Source organism: Eptatretus burgeri, chromosome 5, assembly GCF_056783735.1.
Source record: "Eptatretus burgeri isolate ZD-2024b chromosome 5, Ebu_testis_v1, whole genome shotgun sequence".
Classification (NCBI taxonomy): Eukaryota; Metazoa; Chordata; class Myxini; order Myxiniformes; family Myxinidae; genus Eptatretus; species Eptatretus burgeri.
The window spans coordinates 103,703,405-103,719,820 of record NC_140965.1 but is presented as its reverse complement, the minus strand read 5'-3'; the positions used below and the strand labels follow the sequence as shown (position 1 = coordinate 103,719,820).

The 16,416-nt window shown below is 42.0% G+C and overlaps 1 protein-coding gene across 2 annotated transcripts in view; it reads left to right on the top strand.

Annotated features, from left to right (window-relative positions):
* Positions 1–16,416, top strand: part of LOC147027096 (uncharacterized) — a 547,644-nt gene that overhangs the window by 454,209 nt on the left and 77,019 nt on the right. For both annotated transcript variants that reach the window (XM_085883264.1, XM_085883263.1), the window contains 4 exons: positions 2–55; positions 641–694; positions 1,144–1,197; positions 16,279–16,332. In XM_085883264.1, the coding sequence (XP_085739390.1) occupies positions 2–55; positions 641–694; positions 1,144–1,197; positions 16,279–16,332 (216 nt within the window). The remainder of the gene's footprint in view (position 1; positions 56–640; positions 695–1,143; positions 1,198–16,278; positions 16,333–16,416) is intronic.

Genomic DNA, 16,416 nt, shown 5'->3' with positions numbered 1-16,416 from the left:
GGGTCCAGTTGGATTTCCTGGAGATCCTGGAGCTACCGGTGAACCTGGACCATCTGTGAGTTTACTGATTGTTGATTCAAATAACATGGGTCATGGAACACCTTCAGGCTTAAACCATAGTATGTTGAAGTTTTACACAAATGCTGGTGGGGGGAATGAAGAAAAATAAAGCAAAAGCAAATGGGGTGAGGTGAGAAGTTTGAAATATAGAGAAGTTTGAAATATAGAGACTGTATATAACTTCCTGCACCGAAGTAGTGGAGTATGGCTGAGAGTGCACAATAACCAGGTGACAGGCTGGAAAACACTGAGAAGTCTAACAGAAATACAAAGAAGCTTTGGAAAAGAGAAGCTCTCAAAATAAAATTGCTAAATGGTAAAAGTGTATTGAAGGTTTGGATAAGGAGACTCAAATCCGATTAGTATACTGACATGGCAGTCTTTGTCACCGATAACCCAGTTGGCTCATGAAAGTATTCTTATTCCTGAGATATACCAGACATATAAATGGATAATATATCTCTATGATTGTATTGTCCAAGTAGGAAGCAAAACCCTCATTGGAAATCATGAATGTTACCCCGTGATTGCGAAATTCTCACTTGTCTTCCTTTAAGTACTGCATGCTATTGTTCTTCAGGGATTGGATGGCTCACTTGGAGATTCTGGGGAGAAAGGGGACCTTGGAATGCCTGTGAGTTTACTCTTCAGTAATCCTGGATTACACAAACTTGAGCATTTGGTAGAATACCCAGAGTTCTCGAGATTGTGCTTGGCTTAGAGACAGTAGTCCCACTAACAAGTTCCTGAGGCAGGAAAGTTGTGTAATACTGGGACTACTGGCTCTAACAGGGTACCCCTGCATAAAGGTGCTTCCAGTTTTGTTGAAGTTGACCTAACTTTTGCCGTGATATGGTTTGAAAAGCAATGGCATAAATGTTCCATCCCCTTTCCGCCCCGCACACGTATGCACCATGTACACACTGCTCTGATAGTCTCCTCCCTCCTATTTTAAAGGATTTAGCACATGAATAATTTATAACACCATGAATATAAAAATCAAAATAAAGAAAGATTGTATTTGAATCAAGCCTAGAGCATTGTGTTCTCATTCTCATAGTTTGGTGGTTTTTATCTCCACAGGGGGCTACAGGACTTAATGGAGAGGTTGGCCCACCTGGATCTCCTGGGAAAAAGGTGATCACATGTTTGTCAAATTAAACTAAGCTAACTACCTTAACATTAATTTGGCACTTCAGGATTAGATATACGAGCATACAATAAACAATAAAACCACAGCAAGGTGGGTAATAGACTTGTCCAGAATGCATTGTTTTTCCCTTGTGAGGAGTAATATAATGTGCTGAACGGTACAGTACCATGGTAGAGTGTTCCACTGGGCTTTCATGCCAGTTCACTGAAAAAGATATGCATCAGCCTCTCCTCAAATGAAGATTCATTATGGAGGATCACATAGGAACCATACATGTCTAATAGACCACATCAGCAAGTTGCACTTTCAGTTCTTAACTTAAACAACGACATGCTTCAGCAGACCCAATACCCATTCTTCTAAATAGTCCTTAGATAAAAATTATTTGATGCTTCCACAAGAAATGCACATACCGAACAGCTGTTGCAACCAACAGGCTCCATTTTGAATTGAGAGAACCACAATAAAGTGATAAAATAATTTATAGTGGTCGATATTTTGTCTATTTTACATTTTGCACACATCCAGCAAAGATGGATTTAAAATTGGCATCACGCAGGTACGCCTGGTGAATTTTTGTGGGACTAGTAAGCTGGAACTGGGACTCAGGTCTTGAACTAGGGACTCATAAGCTCAATGTCTCTGTGGTTTCTTTTTGCATTTGCTTCAAGTGATGTATGCGTTCTCATTCACCTTGATGGGAAATATAATTAATGCAGGTTTATGAATTTCTAACTTAGTCAGCCGCATTTTTCAAATCGAAATATAAAAACTACAATAGCTTAAGCATAAATCAAAGGCTTACACTAGTATAATGTTCTCATCTCAACCCAGGGCTTACCCAGATTCAAAGTCTGTAACCCGTACATGTTTGTCCATTGCCAACAAGGTCAGGTCAGGTATTGGAGCATGTGCCGGAGCAGCGTGTCACTGCGTCCACTTTCTGCCGCTACTTCAAGGGACTCCACCTGGCCATGCCCCAGGCAGATTCCTGGCCCATCCCCATCACCTTGAAATGCTGATCAACCTGCTGCAATTACGAGGCACGTGGTTGGCCCATTGGCCACTTCTACTCACGAGGCTCTCTCGCTGAGAGAATCTGGTGAGCAGGATCAGCGTCAGAAAAATGAGTCACATGTCCATGTAGCCCCAGCTGACACTCAGGACTATGCAGGTAACAAATCTCATCTGAGTCTCTCTCAGCAAATGCTCATTGGACACAATGTCTGACCAGCGAAAGCCAAGGATTCTACGAAGAGACCTGGTCTCTGTCTCAGATCCCTCAGATTCCTCTCAATTGAGTTAAGTCTCTGTCTCAGATCCCTCATCAGAATCCAAGTCTCACATCCATAGAGCAAGACTTGAAGCACCAAGGAATTAAAGACTCAGACTTTCATCATCCTGCATAGGTTCCAACAGTGCCACACCCCATTATTAATCCAATGAATGCATGACTCCTCAGGCCCGACCCAGATGTCTATTGACCTCTGGCTCACAACATGCGGAGACATGAATATCATTGCCAAGATAAGTGAATCTCTCCGTAACCTCAACATCCTCATTACAAACAGATACAGACAAGTTTGCAGTTGTCAAGATGTCATTGAAAGCCTGAATCTTAATTTTGACTAATCCCAGTGGCTATGTCTCTTCATTCAATGCCTCAAGAGTCCCTATCAGGATATCCAGCATCTCCACAAAGACAACTGCATCATCTGCGAAATCAAGGTCAGGGAGAGATCTTGACATTTCCAAACAATGCACCGCAGCTTGACCTCTCCGACATCCTCCCCAGAATCCAGTCCTTAAAAGTGTGGGGGCTAGTACACACCCCTGACAAACTCCAGTAACAACTGCAAACAAGAAAAAGAGCAATCAGAGATTGTAGACCCTCACCAGAACTTTTTTGTTTGGTTTTTGTGGAGTTTTGCATGGTATATTTTGTGTGGGATTTATGTACTGTTGTGTTTTGAAATTAATGAGACATAATTAGAACTGTCACTTTATAACTACAAGCAGTGATGACCGGGTACCAAGACGTCCTGCTTAGATGCAACCCCGCTTTGTCTGGACACCTGACCCTGACCCACGACATGTTTTATTATTCTTTTGAATTCAGAATGGGATTAAAATAAATTCAATTAAAATGATATGGGAGACCAAATAGTCCAGGAGCCCAGAAGGTTTATTCAAGTGAAAAGTGCCGGAACATTTGACCTCATGGGCTGATGAGGTCATCCACCGACATCACAAAAATGCATTACTGCCGGTCTGACCCGTGGCTTTCCCCCCGAAATCACTCAATTAGTGATACCATTACCTATAAACCTATTTTGCTCAATATCTGGAAAAATGTGCATGATAATCTATCATTAATTCCAGCAATCTCTGTGTGTCTGTCTGTGACCGCTGTTTCTCGACAACCACTGGTCTGATCTAATAGAAACTTGCCAGGTATATTGCTGGGGACCTGAGTATGTGCCTTTTCAAGGTTTTATATTAATCGGACAAGTGGTTCCCAAGTTATGGCCATTTATTTACCAAACCAATGACAGGACACGTTGCTGCGTAGGCGTGGCCGATGGGGAAAGGGCCCCTTAGTTATCGTGGCGTAGGAGTGGCAATGGTCAATGGCAGCAAATGTCATGGCTAGCAAAGACAGGGAGGTAAACTTGATTTTAATTTGTATTTTAATTAACTCTGTGTGTGTAAGTATCACAGCAGTTGTTACTTCAATGCAAGCGATAATTCGTGGAATGCATGTGAACATTCCGTACGGGCACGCACATTCCGGATAGTGATGACTTACTGTATTCGAATCATTTCTCGATTTATTATGCGCATTTATAGATAAACGCAATGCTCCAATTCAGTCGTCATTTACAAGAGCGAAGGTACGGCCTGTGTGGTTGTTTGAAGGTGTTTTTTTTTTTTGGGGGGGGGGGGTTTGCACGTATGGCCATGCACGTACGGGCACGCGAGAGCGAAGGAACGGCCTGTGAGTTTTGTTTGAAGGTTTTTTTTTGCACGTATGGGCACATGAGAGTGAAGGAACGGCCTGTGTGGTTGTTGTTTCTAGCACGCAGTTTGAAAAGTTTTTTTTTTCTTTTTTTTTGCACGTATGGCGACACACGTACGGGCATGCACTAGTATAACGAATAAGGTGTCTACACCTATGTTTTCATGGTCAATCATTACACTGACACCCGCATTATTTCTAGAAAATGTATAGTTTTCCATGTAAATGTTTAGTTTATCCACTCAGTTAGCAACGCCATTGCGGAAAAACCCATTTTCATTAATATCTGAAAAACACTGCTTGATAATATCACAAATAAGGTGTCTATACCCATGTTTTTATGGTGAAATATTACAATGCCAACTCTCGTGCTTGAAAATGTTGAGTTCACCCTGAAAGTTGCCTACTGGAGTTGTACCATCTCTGTCTTTTGTTACAATGTGGCAAATAATGCATTGGTCTTTGTCCCTTTTTGTTATTTACAGATCATGGCAAATGACACCCCCGTTTGTATAATTTGCAAAGAAAGAGGAGAAAAGAAACGTGCCCTGAAGTGTTTCAATTCCAGCAACTGGGAAACAGCCAAAAATGCTGCAAGATGGTGAAAGGCAATTCAAAGTGACAAGTTTTCGAACACCTCGGAAGAGATCAGAACAGCTGAGGGCTCAGAAGGCAAATATAACCACTCAGTTTGCCTCAGTCGATTCTGTGCTGTTAAGGGAGGAGCACCTCCAAGCACAGAACCATCTGAACCACCTCAGAAGACCACTCGTTCAAGTTCCGATCATCCTTCTACCAGCACGAGAGGCGTCCTTGGAAAGGAATGTCTTTTTTGTGGACAGAAGAGGAAGAGGAAGTTGCAGAAAAATGAATTCCTCAGCCAATGTTTGACCACAGATGGGAGCAAGGCAATCCTTCTTGCTGCTAAGAAAAAGTGTGACACTAGGATCATTGGACTAGGGGAAGATCTTATTGCTAAGGAAGCTAAATACCATAACACGTGTCGTCGTGACAATGTGGCAAGGATCAAAATGTTGAACTTTGATGCAGAGAATGTGAAGCAATCTAAGACCGCAGCACGAAGAGCGAATGCGGTAGAGGGAGTCAGGGATGTCTTTGGACGAATCTTAGCTGTTGCTGCCAAGACAAGCGATGCACTTGATCTGCATCACATTCTTAGTGACCTGGTTACGGAAGTACCACTTTCTCTTGCCCATAGCGATGGAACTCCCCTGAAGACGGACAAGGCATCTCTCAGAAAGAAACTTGAAAGCAGACAGGAAGCATTTCTCGATGACAACAGTCTTCTCCCAATAACAGCCGCAGTGATTGTTGGAGGTATTATTCTCCATGAAACTGTGCGCAGCACAGCAAGTCCACATATGCAACCATGGCAAAGGATCTTTTGGCAAAAGTATGTTTGTATCGTGGGGAGCAAATCCATTTAGTGCTCGACAAGTACCAGTCACCATCAATCAAAGATACCGAGCGAAACCTGCATCGTTCAACTACTCCTCAATCATTCATCATTACCGGACCTGACCAGGCTCAGTGACAGAATGGTACAGAGTTACTCAAAAGTGGATCATTCAAGGAAGAGTTTGCCTGGTTTGTAATGGAGGAATGGAAGAAGCTCCAATATGGTTCAATTCTTGGAAGAAAAACACTATATGTTTCACATAGCGGTGTGTGTATGGAGATGAAGAACGAGGATGATGTGCTGCAAATAGAGGAACCGAATCACCTCCAATGTCGACATGAATAAGCTGACACACTCATTGCCTTTCACGCAAACAACATTTCCAATGGAAACATTCTTGTGAGGTCCACTGATACGGACGTCTTCAACATTCTGCTTGGACTTTCTGGAAGGTCGGAAGGGATAAATATCATCATGGACTAGCATAACCCGTGCTCTGCGTGACATGTTGGGGTGGGTGTGTTTGTGAAAGGAACTGATGCAGAGTATCAGTAGTAATTTTAACTGTTTTTGGCACGATTTCACTGTTTCAGAACCATCTTATTTACTTTTTTTTGTACCATGCACCTCATATGGTCTTTGAGATAATGTAAGCCGAATATCACATTACTTGAGCACAGAACAAAGTCGAAGATAGCGCGACACGAAACCACAAACTCGGAAATAATATATAAGACTATGGATCTGGCAACCACCGAAGGTACATTGATATCACTAAACTCGCTGACATTCTTGAAAAGAAACAGACTGGTATCACTGAAGCACTAATCGACCTTCATGCCTTGACTGGTTGTGATTTCACATCGTGTTTCTACAGAAATGGCAAAGTGAAGCCCTTCCAGCGGATGGAGTCAGATGCAGCTCATGTGATGGCATTGCGATCTCTAACAGCTGAGGACGTAGATGTCCAAGCTGTTACATCCTTTGTCTGCGTGCTGTATGGCTTCAAAATCTCTGACATTAATGAAGTCAGATACAAGGCGTTCATGCGAATGGGTGGTGGTGACGAAAAGGAGCTCCTTCCCAGAATAAAGAAGATAAACTGTGCCTCTCTTCCCCCGTGCGCCGAGACACTTATTAATCATATGAAAAGGGCGCACTATGTGGCAAGAATCTGGAAGAGAGCTGATCAGACAGATCCAACTGGTGGGGTGAGTCCGACAGACTATGGATGGAAGTTGTCTCAAAACTGCTTTGAACCAGACCGGTATCCAGGAAGTTCAGTTCCAGAGTCCCTCACAGACCCACATGAGGAAAGCATAAAATTGATGGCGTGGAAGATATTTCAGTAGATGAGGAAGAGTCAGATAATGCTTGGAGTGAGGACAGTGATGAGAGTGAAGAAAATGATAGAGAAGACTTGTAATGCCAAGAGGACATCAAGTTATTTATATAAACTGCACATTTGCAAGTTTTCCATATATCGTTGTTCGGTAATGGCGTCTCTTAATGAGCGGGTGGGCTACACATTTACATGTTAAACAACACATTTCCCAGTAATAACTCAGTTGTCAGGGTAATGATTGACCATAAAATATCGGTATAGACACCTTATTTGTGATATTATCACGCACAGTTTACCAGATAGTGAGGTTTTGGTAATGGCATCGCTAATTTAGTGGATGAACCATGCATTTACATGGTAAACTATACATTTTCTAGCAATTTGCATAGCATCAGGGTAATGATTGATCATGAAAACATAGGTATGGACACCTTATTCATGATATTATCACGCATACTTTGCTAGATATTGAGGAAACTAGGTTTATCGGGAATGGATTCACTAATTGAGTGATTTTGGGGGGAAAGCCACAGGTCAGACACAGCAGCGACGCATTTTTGTGATGTCGCTGGATGACCCCATCAACCCATGAGGACAAACGTTGCAGCGCTTTTCACTTTAATGAACGTTCTGGGCTCCTGGACTAAAATAGGTGCGTACAGTCCTGCATTGGAGTTATCGCAAGGAACCCGAACAAGCAAAAAGCAAAGATGAAGTAATCAGGAGGAACCTGGATAGGATTTGGGTATCAGCCGCTGCTTCTATACACTCAAACCCATCCAGGCACAGCCAAGTGAGCCAAAGTTTGAAAACAAGTGAAATCCTTCAATACAGCGCGTGTGGTGAAGCAAATGAGTACACTAATGTTAAAATATGCAATTTATGCTTTTTCAGTTGAAAAACAATTAAAAAGCATACTTAATATTTGAAATGTAAAAATCTTGTTATTATTGTGATAAGCACCTTTATATATAACAGAAGGAATGAAATCATTCGATACAGCGTGGCAGGGGGCCGCAAAAGAATGATGGCATAAGAAGAACTTAGCTTTCAGCATTCGGCGATCGGTGCGAAATGCGATGGTGGGCGGAAGTGACGTCTTTCGGCGCGAAATGTGATGGTGGGCGGAAATGGCGTATTTCGTCGCGAAATGCGATGGTGGGCGGAAGTGACGTCTTTCGGCGCGAAATGCGATGGTGGGCGGAAGTGACGTCTTTCGGCGCGAAATGCGATGGTGGGCAGAAGTGACGTCTTTCGGCGCGAAATGCAATGGTGGGCGGAAGTGACGTCTGTCGGTGCGAAATGCGATGGTGGGTGGAAGTTATGTCTCGGCGCGAAATGTGATGGTGGGCGGAAATGACGTATTCCGGCGCAAAATGCGATGGTGGGCAGAAATGACGTCTTTCGTTCGTTCGTGCATGAGAGGGACGCGTTTCTTGGTTTTTCCCCATCAAGCAATAAATTAAATGGTTTTCACATATATAACACATTAGTTTCGCAAATTTCCATTGAAATACTCGGGTATTTCCATCAATTCTCGCTATTTCCGTCTCGGTTATGCACTGCATCTAACAGACGGCCATCATTGGCTGTCTTGAGGCACGTGGGGGGGGGGGACAGGGGACCCCGGAGACGTGGTAGACACCGGGGCCATTTCAAACTCAGTGCAATTGTATACAGCGCACGCGCTGCAAAAATATCTAAAAGAACCCAGATCAATTTTTTTTTTAATTCTGGCTGCCAGACCATGTGTCCGATCAAGTTGAAATTTAAAACATGTATTCCCATCATTACTACATCATAATTGTGACGTTTCACATCGATTGATTAAGCGGTTCCAGAAAAAACATTATTTAATATTTTTCTTGAATCTAATATGGCTGTCAAACCATGTGTACCTATCAAGTATTCCTTTACAAAGTTGTACACCCAAGGATCGGGGAACATTTGTGTGAAGTTTCCCCTCGATCTGTACAGCAGTTCTGGAGAAGAAGATTTTATAAGTTTCAGGGTAAATCCAACATGGCTGGAAAAACCATGTGAACTATGACGTCATAGGTGTGAACCTTTTGCTCCTCATGGATAGGCGGTCATATTTGTAGTTTCGCCTCGATCTGTTTAGCCATTTCAGAGAAGATTTTTGAACATATATATATATATATATATATATATATATATATATATATATATATATATATATATATATATATATATATGGCTGCTGAATCATGTGCCTGATGACATCATCATTTTTTTTTTGGTGGACTATTTTATCCTAAGATGACCCTCAAAAATTTTCATACTGATTGGATGTGGCGTTCTACTTATGCAGTTATGACGTCAAAATGAAGGCACCTATGATGTCATAATAAATCACACTCATTCTGCATGAGGAGTACATGATGTTTGCCAAGTTTCAATTTTTTTCTTGGTGTGGTTTCAGAGATACAGAGGTCCAAAGTTTTTCGGTTTTTCCAACATGGCTGTGACATCTATGATGTCATTATTATCACTAAAACATTCTACATCAGTCGTCGCAACTATGGTGAAAATTTTGTCTCGATCCGAGAAGTGGTTGCGGAGAAAAACACAAAAGTTCTGTGTAGACAAACAGACAAAAGGACCCAAATGCAATAGCCTCTCCTCTGGTGAGGGTAACAAGAAGGGCACTTGGACTAGTGCAAACCTCCACCATGCAATACCTGATCCATGAGAATATATCGGGCCAAATACATTTTTGAAATATCATGCTGTATATCATTTTTGGCCCAATTTCGTGAAGAATAACTTTAAAAATTAAAAAATGCTCGTATTCGGATCTGGATTCAGATCTTCACCAAAATCGAATCAATTCGTCCTTGTCACATACCCAAACTTTCCACCAAGTTTCATCTGCATTTGCCCACATATTTTTTGAGATATCGTGCAATATATTTGTTTTGCCCTTTCTCTCAATGGTGAAAAATAACTACAAAAAAATTATCAGATCCGGACCGGATTTGGATCTTCACCAAAATTGAATCAGTTCTTCCTCGTTACACACCCAAAGTGTCCACCAAGTTTCGTCCGAATCCATTGACAGCTTTTTGAGATATCGTGCTATATATCGTTTTTGGCACGATCTCTCAATATGAAGAATCACTTTAAAATTCTAGTGGTCGGATCCAGATCTGGATCTTCACCAAAATCGAATCAGTTCATCCTTGTCACACACCCAACTTGTCCAAAAAATTTCATCCGAATCCCTCCAAGACTTTTTGAGATATCTTGCACACGGACAAACAAACAAATAAAAATGGCCCATAGGGCCAGGACTTGACGAAATTCATCCAGTCAAAGATACTCCCCTCCTACATCCGTCTTTCAAATTTGAAAGGAATCCGTTAAGATTTGGTGGAGACATGAATTTTTGAAAATCGGCCCATGCTAAAAGATACGGATTTTCGCGATTTTCAGGAATTTTTCCTGACCTTGACATGCCAAAAGTTATAGGGTTCTATTCTGGTGGCCAATAAGTCTATTGGTGAAGTTCCATGACATTCCGACTCGAAATGCAACCTGTAGAGTGAGACGTACACACAAACAAACAAACAAACAAATAAACTGAACCAACCAACATACTTGACAAAATCGTAGATTTCGTCAAGTAATAATAAGATGTTGTGCAAAACATGACACTTGCAAAATCCAGAAAACAAATTTGACCTAAAAAAAATAATTGGTGTTGAATTAACTGACCAAATATGCAACTCCTCTTCAAATTTCAAGTGAATTGGATGAAACTTGGCAATTTTAGAATTCAGGCTATGTTGACCTTTTGGCCTATGTTGACCTTTTGACCTTTTAAAATTGTGACCTGTAGCTGACAAACAGACACACAGCCAAACAGCCAAACATACCAAATAACAAAATCGACTGACCAATATACTTGAAAAATCTTCGATTTTGCAAGTAACAAACAAACACAGACAGATAGGAGTGAAAACAATCTCCTTCCACCTTCAGTTGTGGAAATAAAAAGCAAATAATTAAAGAAAATATTGCAGCAGGTGTGAGTGGCAAGCACAAAAGGTTTTTGCATTCGCAATATTGTGGATTCACCGCTGGGAGAGGTCCAAATACTGCATTGGAGTCATCAGAAGAAACCCAAATAAGTATAGAGCAAAGATGGAGTCATCATCAGGAAGAACCTGGAAAGGATTCGGATTTCAGCCGCTGCTCCTCTACCCTCAAACCCATCCAGGCACAACCAAGTGAGCCTTACAGAAAACTTTCTGCAATAATTCACTTTGCCCTTAAAGTAATTCACTTTGCCCTTAAATGATGTAAGATTAAGAAAGAAAAAGAAATAAAGAGTAAGAGATATAAAAGAAAATAAAAAGCAACAATTAGAATGAACAAAGAGAAAGGTGAAAAAGGAGAAAGAAGTCTGATTGAAACAAATAACAAAAGAGAAAAATCACAAAGGGGTTCAAATCTTCTTCAGAAGCACAATGCATTTTCCCTTTCCACTGATACGAGGATAGAGGAAATTTATCTGCACAATAGCCTATATAGTACTCTAGAAGTCCTTACTGGCCAGTGATGTGGATTGACTAGCATCAGGGTGATGGTTTAAAGTTTAATGTTGCAGTGCATATTTCACTTCACACCACGTTGCTCAAATGTGCTGTTGCGAAAACCCCTTCTCTAAGTCTCCTTGAGTCAGTGTTGGTGAAGGTTAGAAATTGGTACTTAATGAGGTCAAGATCACAATGTAGTGTGATTAGTTATTGGTCAATTGCTGGAAATAATACTGCCGCAGTATTTTGGGGGGTGGGGGGCAGTGATTGGGTTTGTATTCATGGTAAAGTTCTTAGACAATCTAAATATCCTACATATATCTAATCTTTTACTAAAAGGAGAGGCGTCCATCCGCGTGTCCGTCCATCATGCGAAGAAGAAGCAGGAACTCTAGCATGACTGTTGTGGTTCCTGCTGCCGTGTAATTTTAAAAAAGTACTGTAGTAAATCTAATATTCTATTTACTTAGTTGGAAAGCTAATAATCAATTAACTTGGAACAAAATGTTTTGTCCGTTTAAGCATAAAGATGCCGGTTTTAAAAGCCTTGGCTTTCCGCGATTAAAGAAGAACAAATATGAATGGGAGATCAATGCAGCGGTTCCAACGTTCACCTTTAATACTCGAAGACAGCAGGAATCCTTTGAAAGGACATGGAAGGAGCACACAAAATTATATATCGTAATATTTCTCAAAGCAATACAAAAATATATGAAAGTATAGGACACGCAAGGAACACAAACAACAACCACAGCCATGACGACAGCAGCACCAACAACAATTCCGTGTTGTAAATGATCTTTTTTACACGTGTTTCACTTGTTTGTTTTTGTATATATGTTCGAGACACGAGGAAGAGTACTTCTTTTTGCATCTTTATTGAGACTCAGACTTGCAATATGTTTGTGAAGTGTAACATGTGTCTTTCGATCAAACTCGTCAATGAAGCGATGGTTAGGCACACCTAGTGTATCAAAAGTCACCATTGTGAAAAAAATTAGTTCGTGTCATGGTCACCTGGAAGTGACAGAACAAACAGTGACCTCCTTGGTTATTTGTGTACGTATTTCCAATGTTTTTCCATTCCAAGGTTGAATATTTTAATTCGAGATGAACTTTACATTTGTTCTGAAGTCATCCCAAGCATAAACTATCGTTTATCATGTCACTTTATCAGGCACCTGCCAAAATGAACAGAAATCTTCGGCAGGGAATAGGTGCTTGTTATAGTTAATGACGCAGCTTTAGTTGACTGAAAAGACAGGCTAATTGTGCATGGAAAATTGTCTTATAAGTGAGCTTAAACAAAAAATAACAAGCTCATTCAAACATTGAAACCCCTGACAAACATGCTGTGTTTATTTTCATGTTTGAATTGAGTAAAAGTGGCAGGATAACTCACTCAGGACTTGGAGTTCTTAGCCTGGCATGACGTTCTTGATTAAATATTTTACTCTGGCCTGCCATAAGTGACATTCCTGAGTATTTCAATCACCCAAGGAACTTTGGCACAAGAGTAGGCCAATCAACCCATGATGCCTGCACTGCTCCAACCCTAGTGTCCATCACCCATTCACACACAAGCTACCTACAAGTCCTTCCAGTATCCCCATTCCCTCTATCTCCAACACATGTAGTTACCTGTTGTTAATTTCCATTTAAACCTATTCATATCCTCCGCTGTCACGGCCTTTCCAGGGAGACCATTCCGTGCATTAACCACCCTCCGACTGAAAAAAACCCTGCCTTTAAACTGTCCCAACTCTCATCTTCTTTACCCTCAAGCTCAGGCCCCTGGTTCTAACACTGTCCACTCTACTGAAAAAGTCCACTTCACCTATCTCATCCACACCCTTCATTATTTTAAACATCTCCATTAGACCCACTCACAATCATCTCCAATGTATGTATAAAGTCCTGTCTCTTTCAAACACTCCTCATAGCTTAGTTCAAAAGAACAGTTGAATGTGACATCCTTGATGCTTGTGAACATAAACACCAAATAATATTGTTACGGGTTTACCGACCAGCACGAGTGGCATCTCTCGGACACGCTTCCTGACCTTTGACCATGAAGTCGACGAACAGCAGACGACTCCGCACACGATGTGTTGCCAAGCAATCACAGGCGCCGTTTGAAACACCTAATTTTGGTAGGGTCCTCACATCCAAATCCCACCTTACCTCCCCGGTGAATTAGTTACCCCAGATAAGGCCTGTGCTCTCGACATCCCACCCTTTTTATCAATAAGGTACGGCCGAGCGGAACCGTAAGTGGGACGTCTGCTAGTTTGACCGTAGCGAAACAGTGGGGCAAACTCCCTTCTCCTAATTAGATACTTCGCCTCACCAATGGACGAAAGAAACATTTGGGCAGGTTGGAAAATAAAGGACTTGTTAAATAAAGTGCACGTATTTACAGGAATGTAATTCACAAAGGAAAGATCTTCGGCCCTAGCACGCAAGCCCCTTCAACAATCCTTATCACAAATCCACAGACATAGGCACCTCATTCATTCTGGGAAGCAAGACACAAGTAAGGGTGATAGACAGAGAAATAAAGAAGAGGGGCTTGTTGGCGACCCCTCTCTTACTCGATGCAAGCCTGCAGGCTTGTGGTCCCAACTTGAAAAGGGGAGAGAGGAAGAAAAAAGCGAGGATGGTGATGTAATGTGCCATTTGGGGAGAAATGTGGTGAATGCTTCATAATGCTTGGAGGAAATCATGATTGTGTGTCAGTACCCTTTGTCTGAGCGAGTCGAAGGGAAATCGTTGATAATTCTTTGTGTGTTCCAAGTAAACGATTAAATGAAAGGGATAGCAAGAGAGAGAGACAGTGTACGTCAGTACATAATAGCCGGCATGTCCAGGGAAAGAGCTCTGCAGCTCGTTCACATCCGCTCCGTGGCTGACTCACACTCGCCCCACGGCAGGGTCCACCTGTACAGCATCTCATGATTGCTCGGCTCGTTCTTGGAAGACTATTTCTGGCTCTCTTGGCTCCCTGGACATACACAACCCTGAGTTCTGGGCTCCCGGGACTTAATAAAGCCCTCAGCCAAGGTGTAGCCTAAGAGATGACCAGTATCCCGACATAGCTTGCTGGTCACGGCGCTGCCTTCGCATTGGGGTGCGACTGTTGTCAGGCCACGCTCATTGGTTGAGTTCCTGGTTTGGTGACACCATACTTTGATGACCCTGCCCATATGCGGTCCTTGCTCCTGCTGCCTTGGCTTGCGTTTGCTATTCCTTGGGCTTTTGCTTTGTATTGTGGTTTTGTAATGAAATGTGATTTGTGTGTATGGATGTGCTGCATTGAGGTGTGGAGAAGAAGATTAGGAAGGATGGGGAGAAGAGAGTAAAAGGATATCAGAAGAGAGTGGATTTAGAGACGAGTTACAATTGAAATTCACATGTGCTACCCAAACACAATCCATTTCCCTGTCCAGTGATACGAGGGGAAAGGTCATCTATCCAAACAAAATACTACTGAAATATCTAAACTCCAGGGTTCCTTTATGTGTTGGAGGAAACTCACTGGGGTCTTCCAAAATCACAAGAATATTATGTGGACAGGGGAGGAGGGTCTATAGCTAGATTGTTGTAAGAATAGCATGGTCTGTGTGATTCCCGTAGTGTAGATTTACTCTTGTAAAGAGGGAAAATGTCAGAGTAAGTCATTTTTTTGTAAAATGTGATGCTGAGGCAGCGTATGGAATTTCTAGACAGCATAGCTGGGATAAGATGGTATGTGTAAAAACTTTCTTATGGACTTGTGGGCTATTGGAAAGGCAGGTACGCTTTTAATACGCACTCAAATATAGATGCTCAAAGCATGTTGAGCATGTCGGCAAAGCATGCCATTATAGTGAGCTTCAGAGCCTTGGAAGGGGCAGGCCCGCCATACATTTTTAGGATATCCTGTCGGTGGTCAATAGTTGCAGAGCTTGGGGCAGAAGAGGAGGACCCTAATGAGAGGAAGCATTCAGGCGAATACGCGTGTGTGTGGCTCTCGGGAGACTTTGATCATTTGAGGGACAAGTCGTTCTGGCTTCCTTTCGACATTCTTATTCTCCTAACTCTGCATGCTCGCTTCACTCATCCTTGGTGCTGGGCCTTGGTGAGAGACAGCTTGCGGCTGTAAGGATGATCTCCGGACAAGGACATCATTGCCTCTGCCTTCAGCCCCACACCACGTCAACTTGCATGATATCTGGACCTGCTCGTACCTCGACAAGCCCTCTCCTCATCCCTTTGTTTGGGTGTGTCGGTTTCAAATTTAGTTGGCACCATTGGGGTTTGGTTGATTTAGTACTATTTCTGTTCTTGTTAAGTCTTCCTGATTTGCCCTTTCATTGTGTCTGATACTCGCTGGGTTGTTCCGTTATTGTTTGGCTTGTCCTCCCTGATCACGCATAGTGTTATAAATATAAACTATATTTTTTGTGAAGCTTTGTACCAAGTTTTCCCATGCACTATGAACCACCGTTGTTTTCATCAGGTACACTTTGGGGGTGAATACGCCACCACAGTTTAACCTACACAGCGTGGTGGATATTTAGTTAAAAGATCATGTGGCTGTTTATGGGACCTTTAGTCTCGGCACAGAGACGTATCGCATTCTTGAGCCTCTGATGAAACAATGTGTTTGGCAATTTGCATGCTGCCATTTGCTGATACCACATATGTCATCCACGTTTTTCTGGTATCTTTAACCAGGGTCCAGTTGGTCACCAAGGAATAGAAGGAAGAAAAGGTGATAAAGGAGCCAAGGTATTGTATTTGCATCAAGTTGAGATTATCCTTTGGAATTAATATGACCAATTAATTCAAACGCAAAGCCTTCAAGACAAGTAT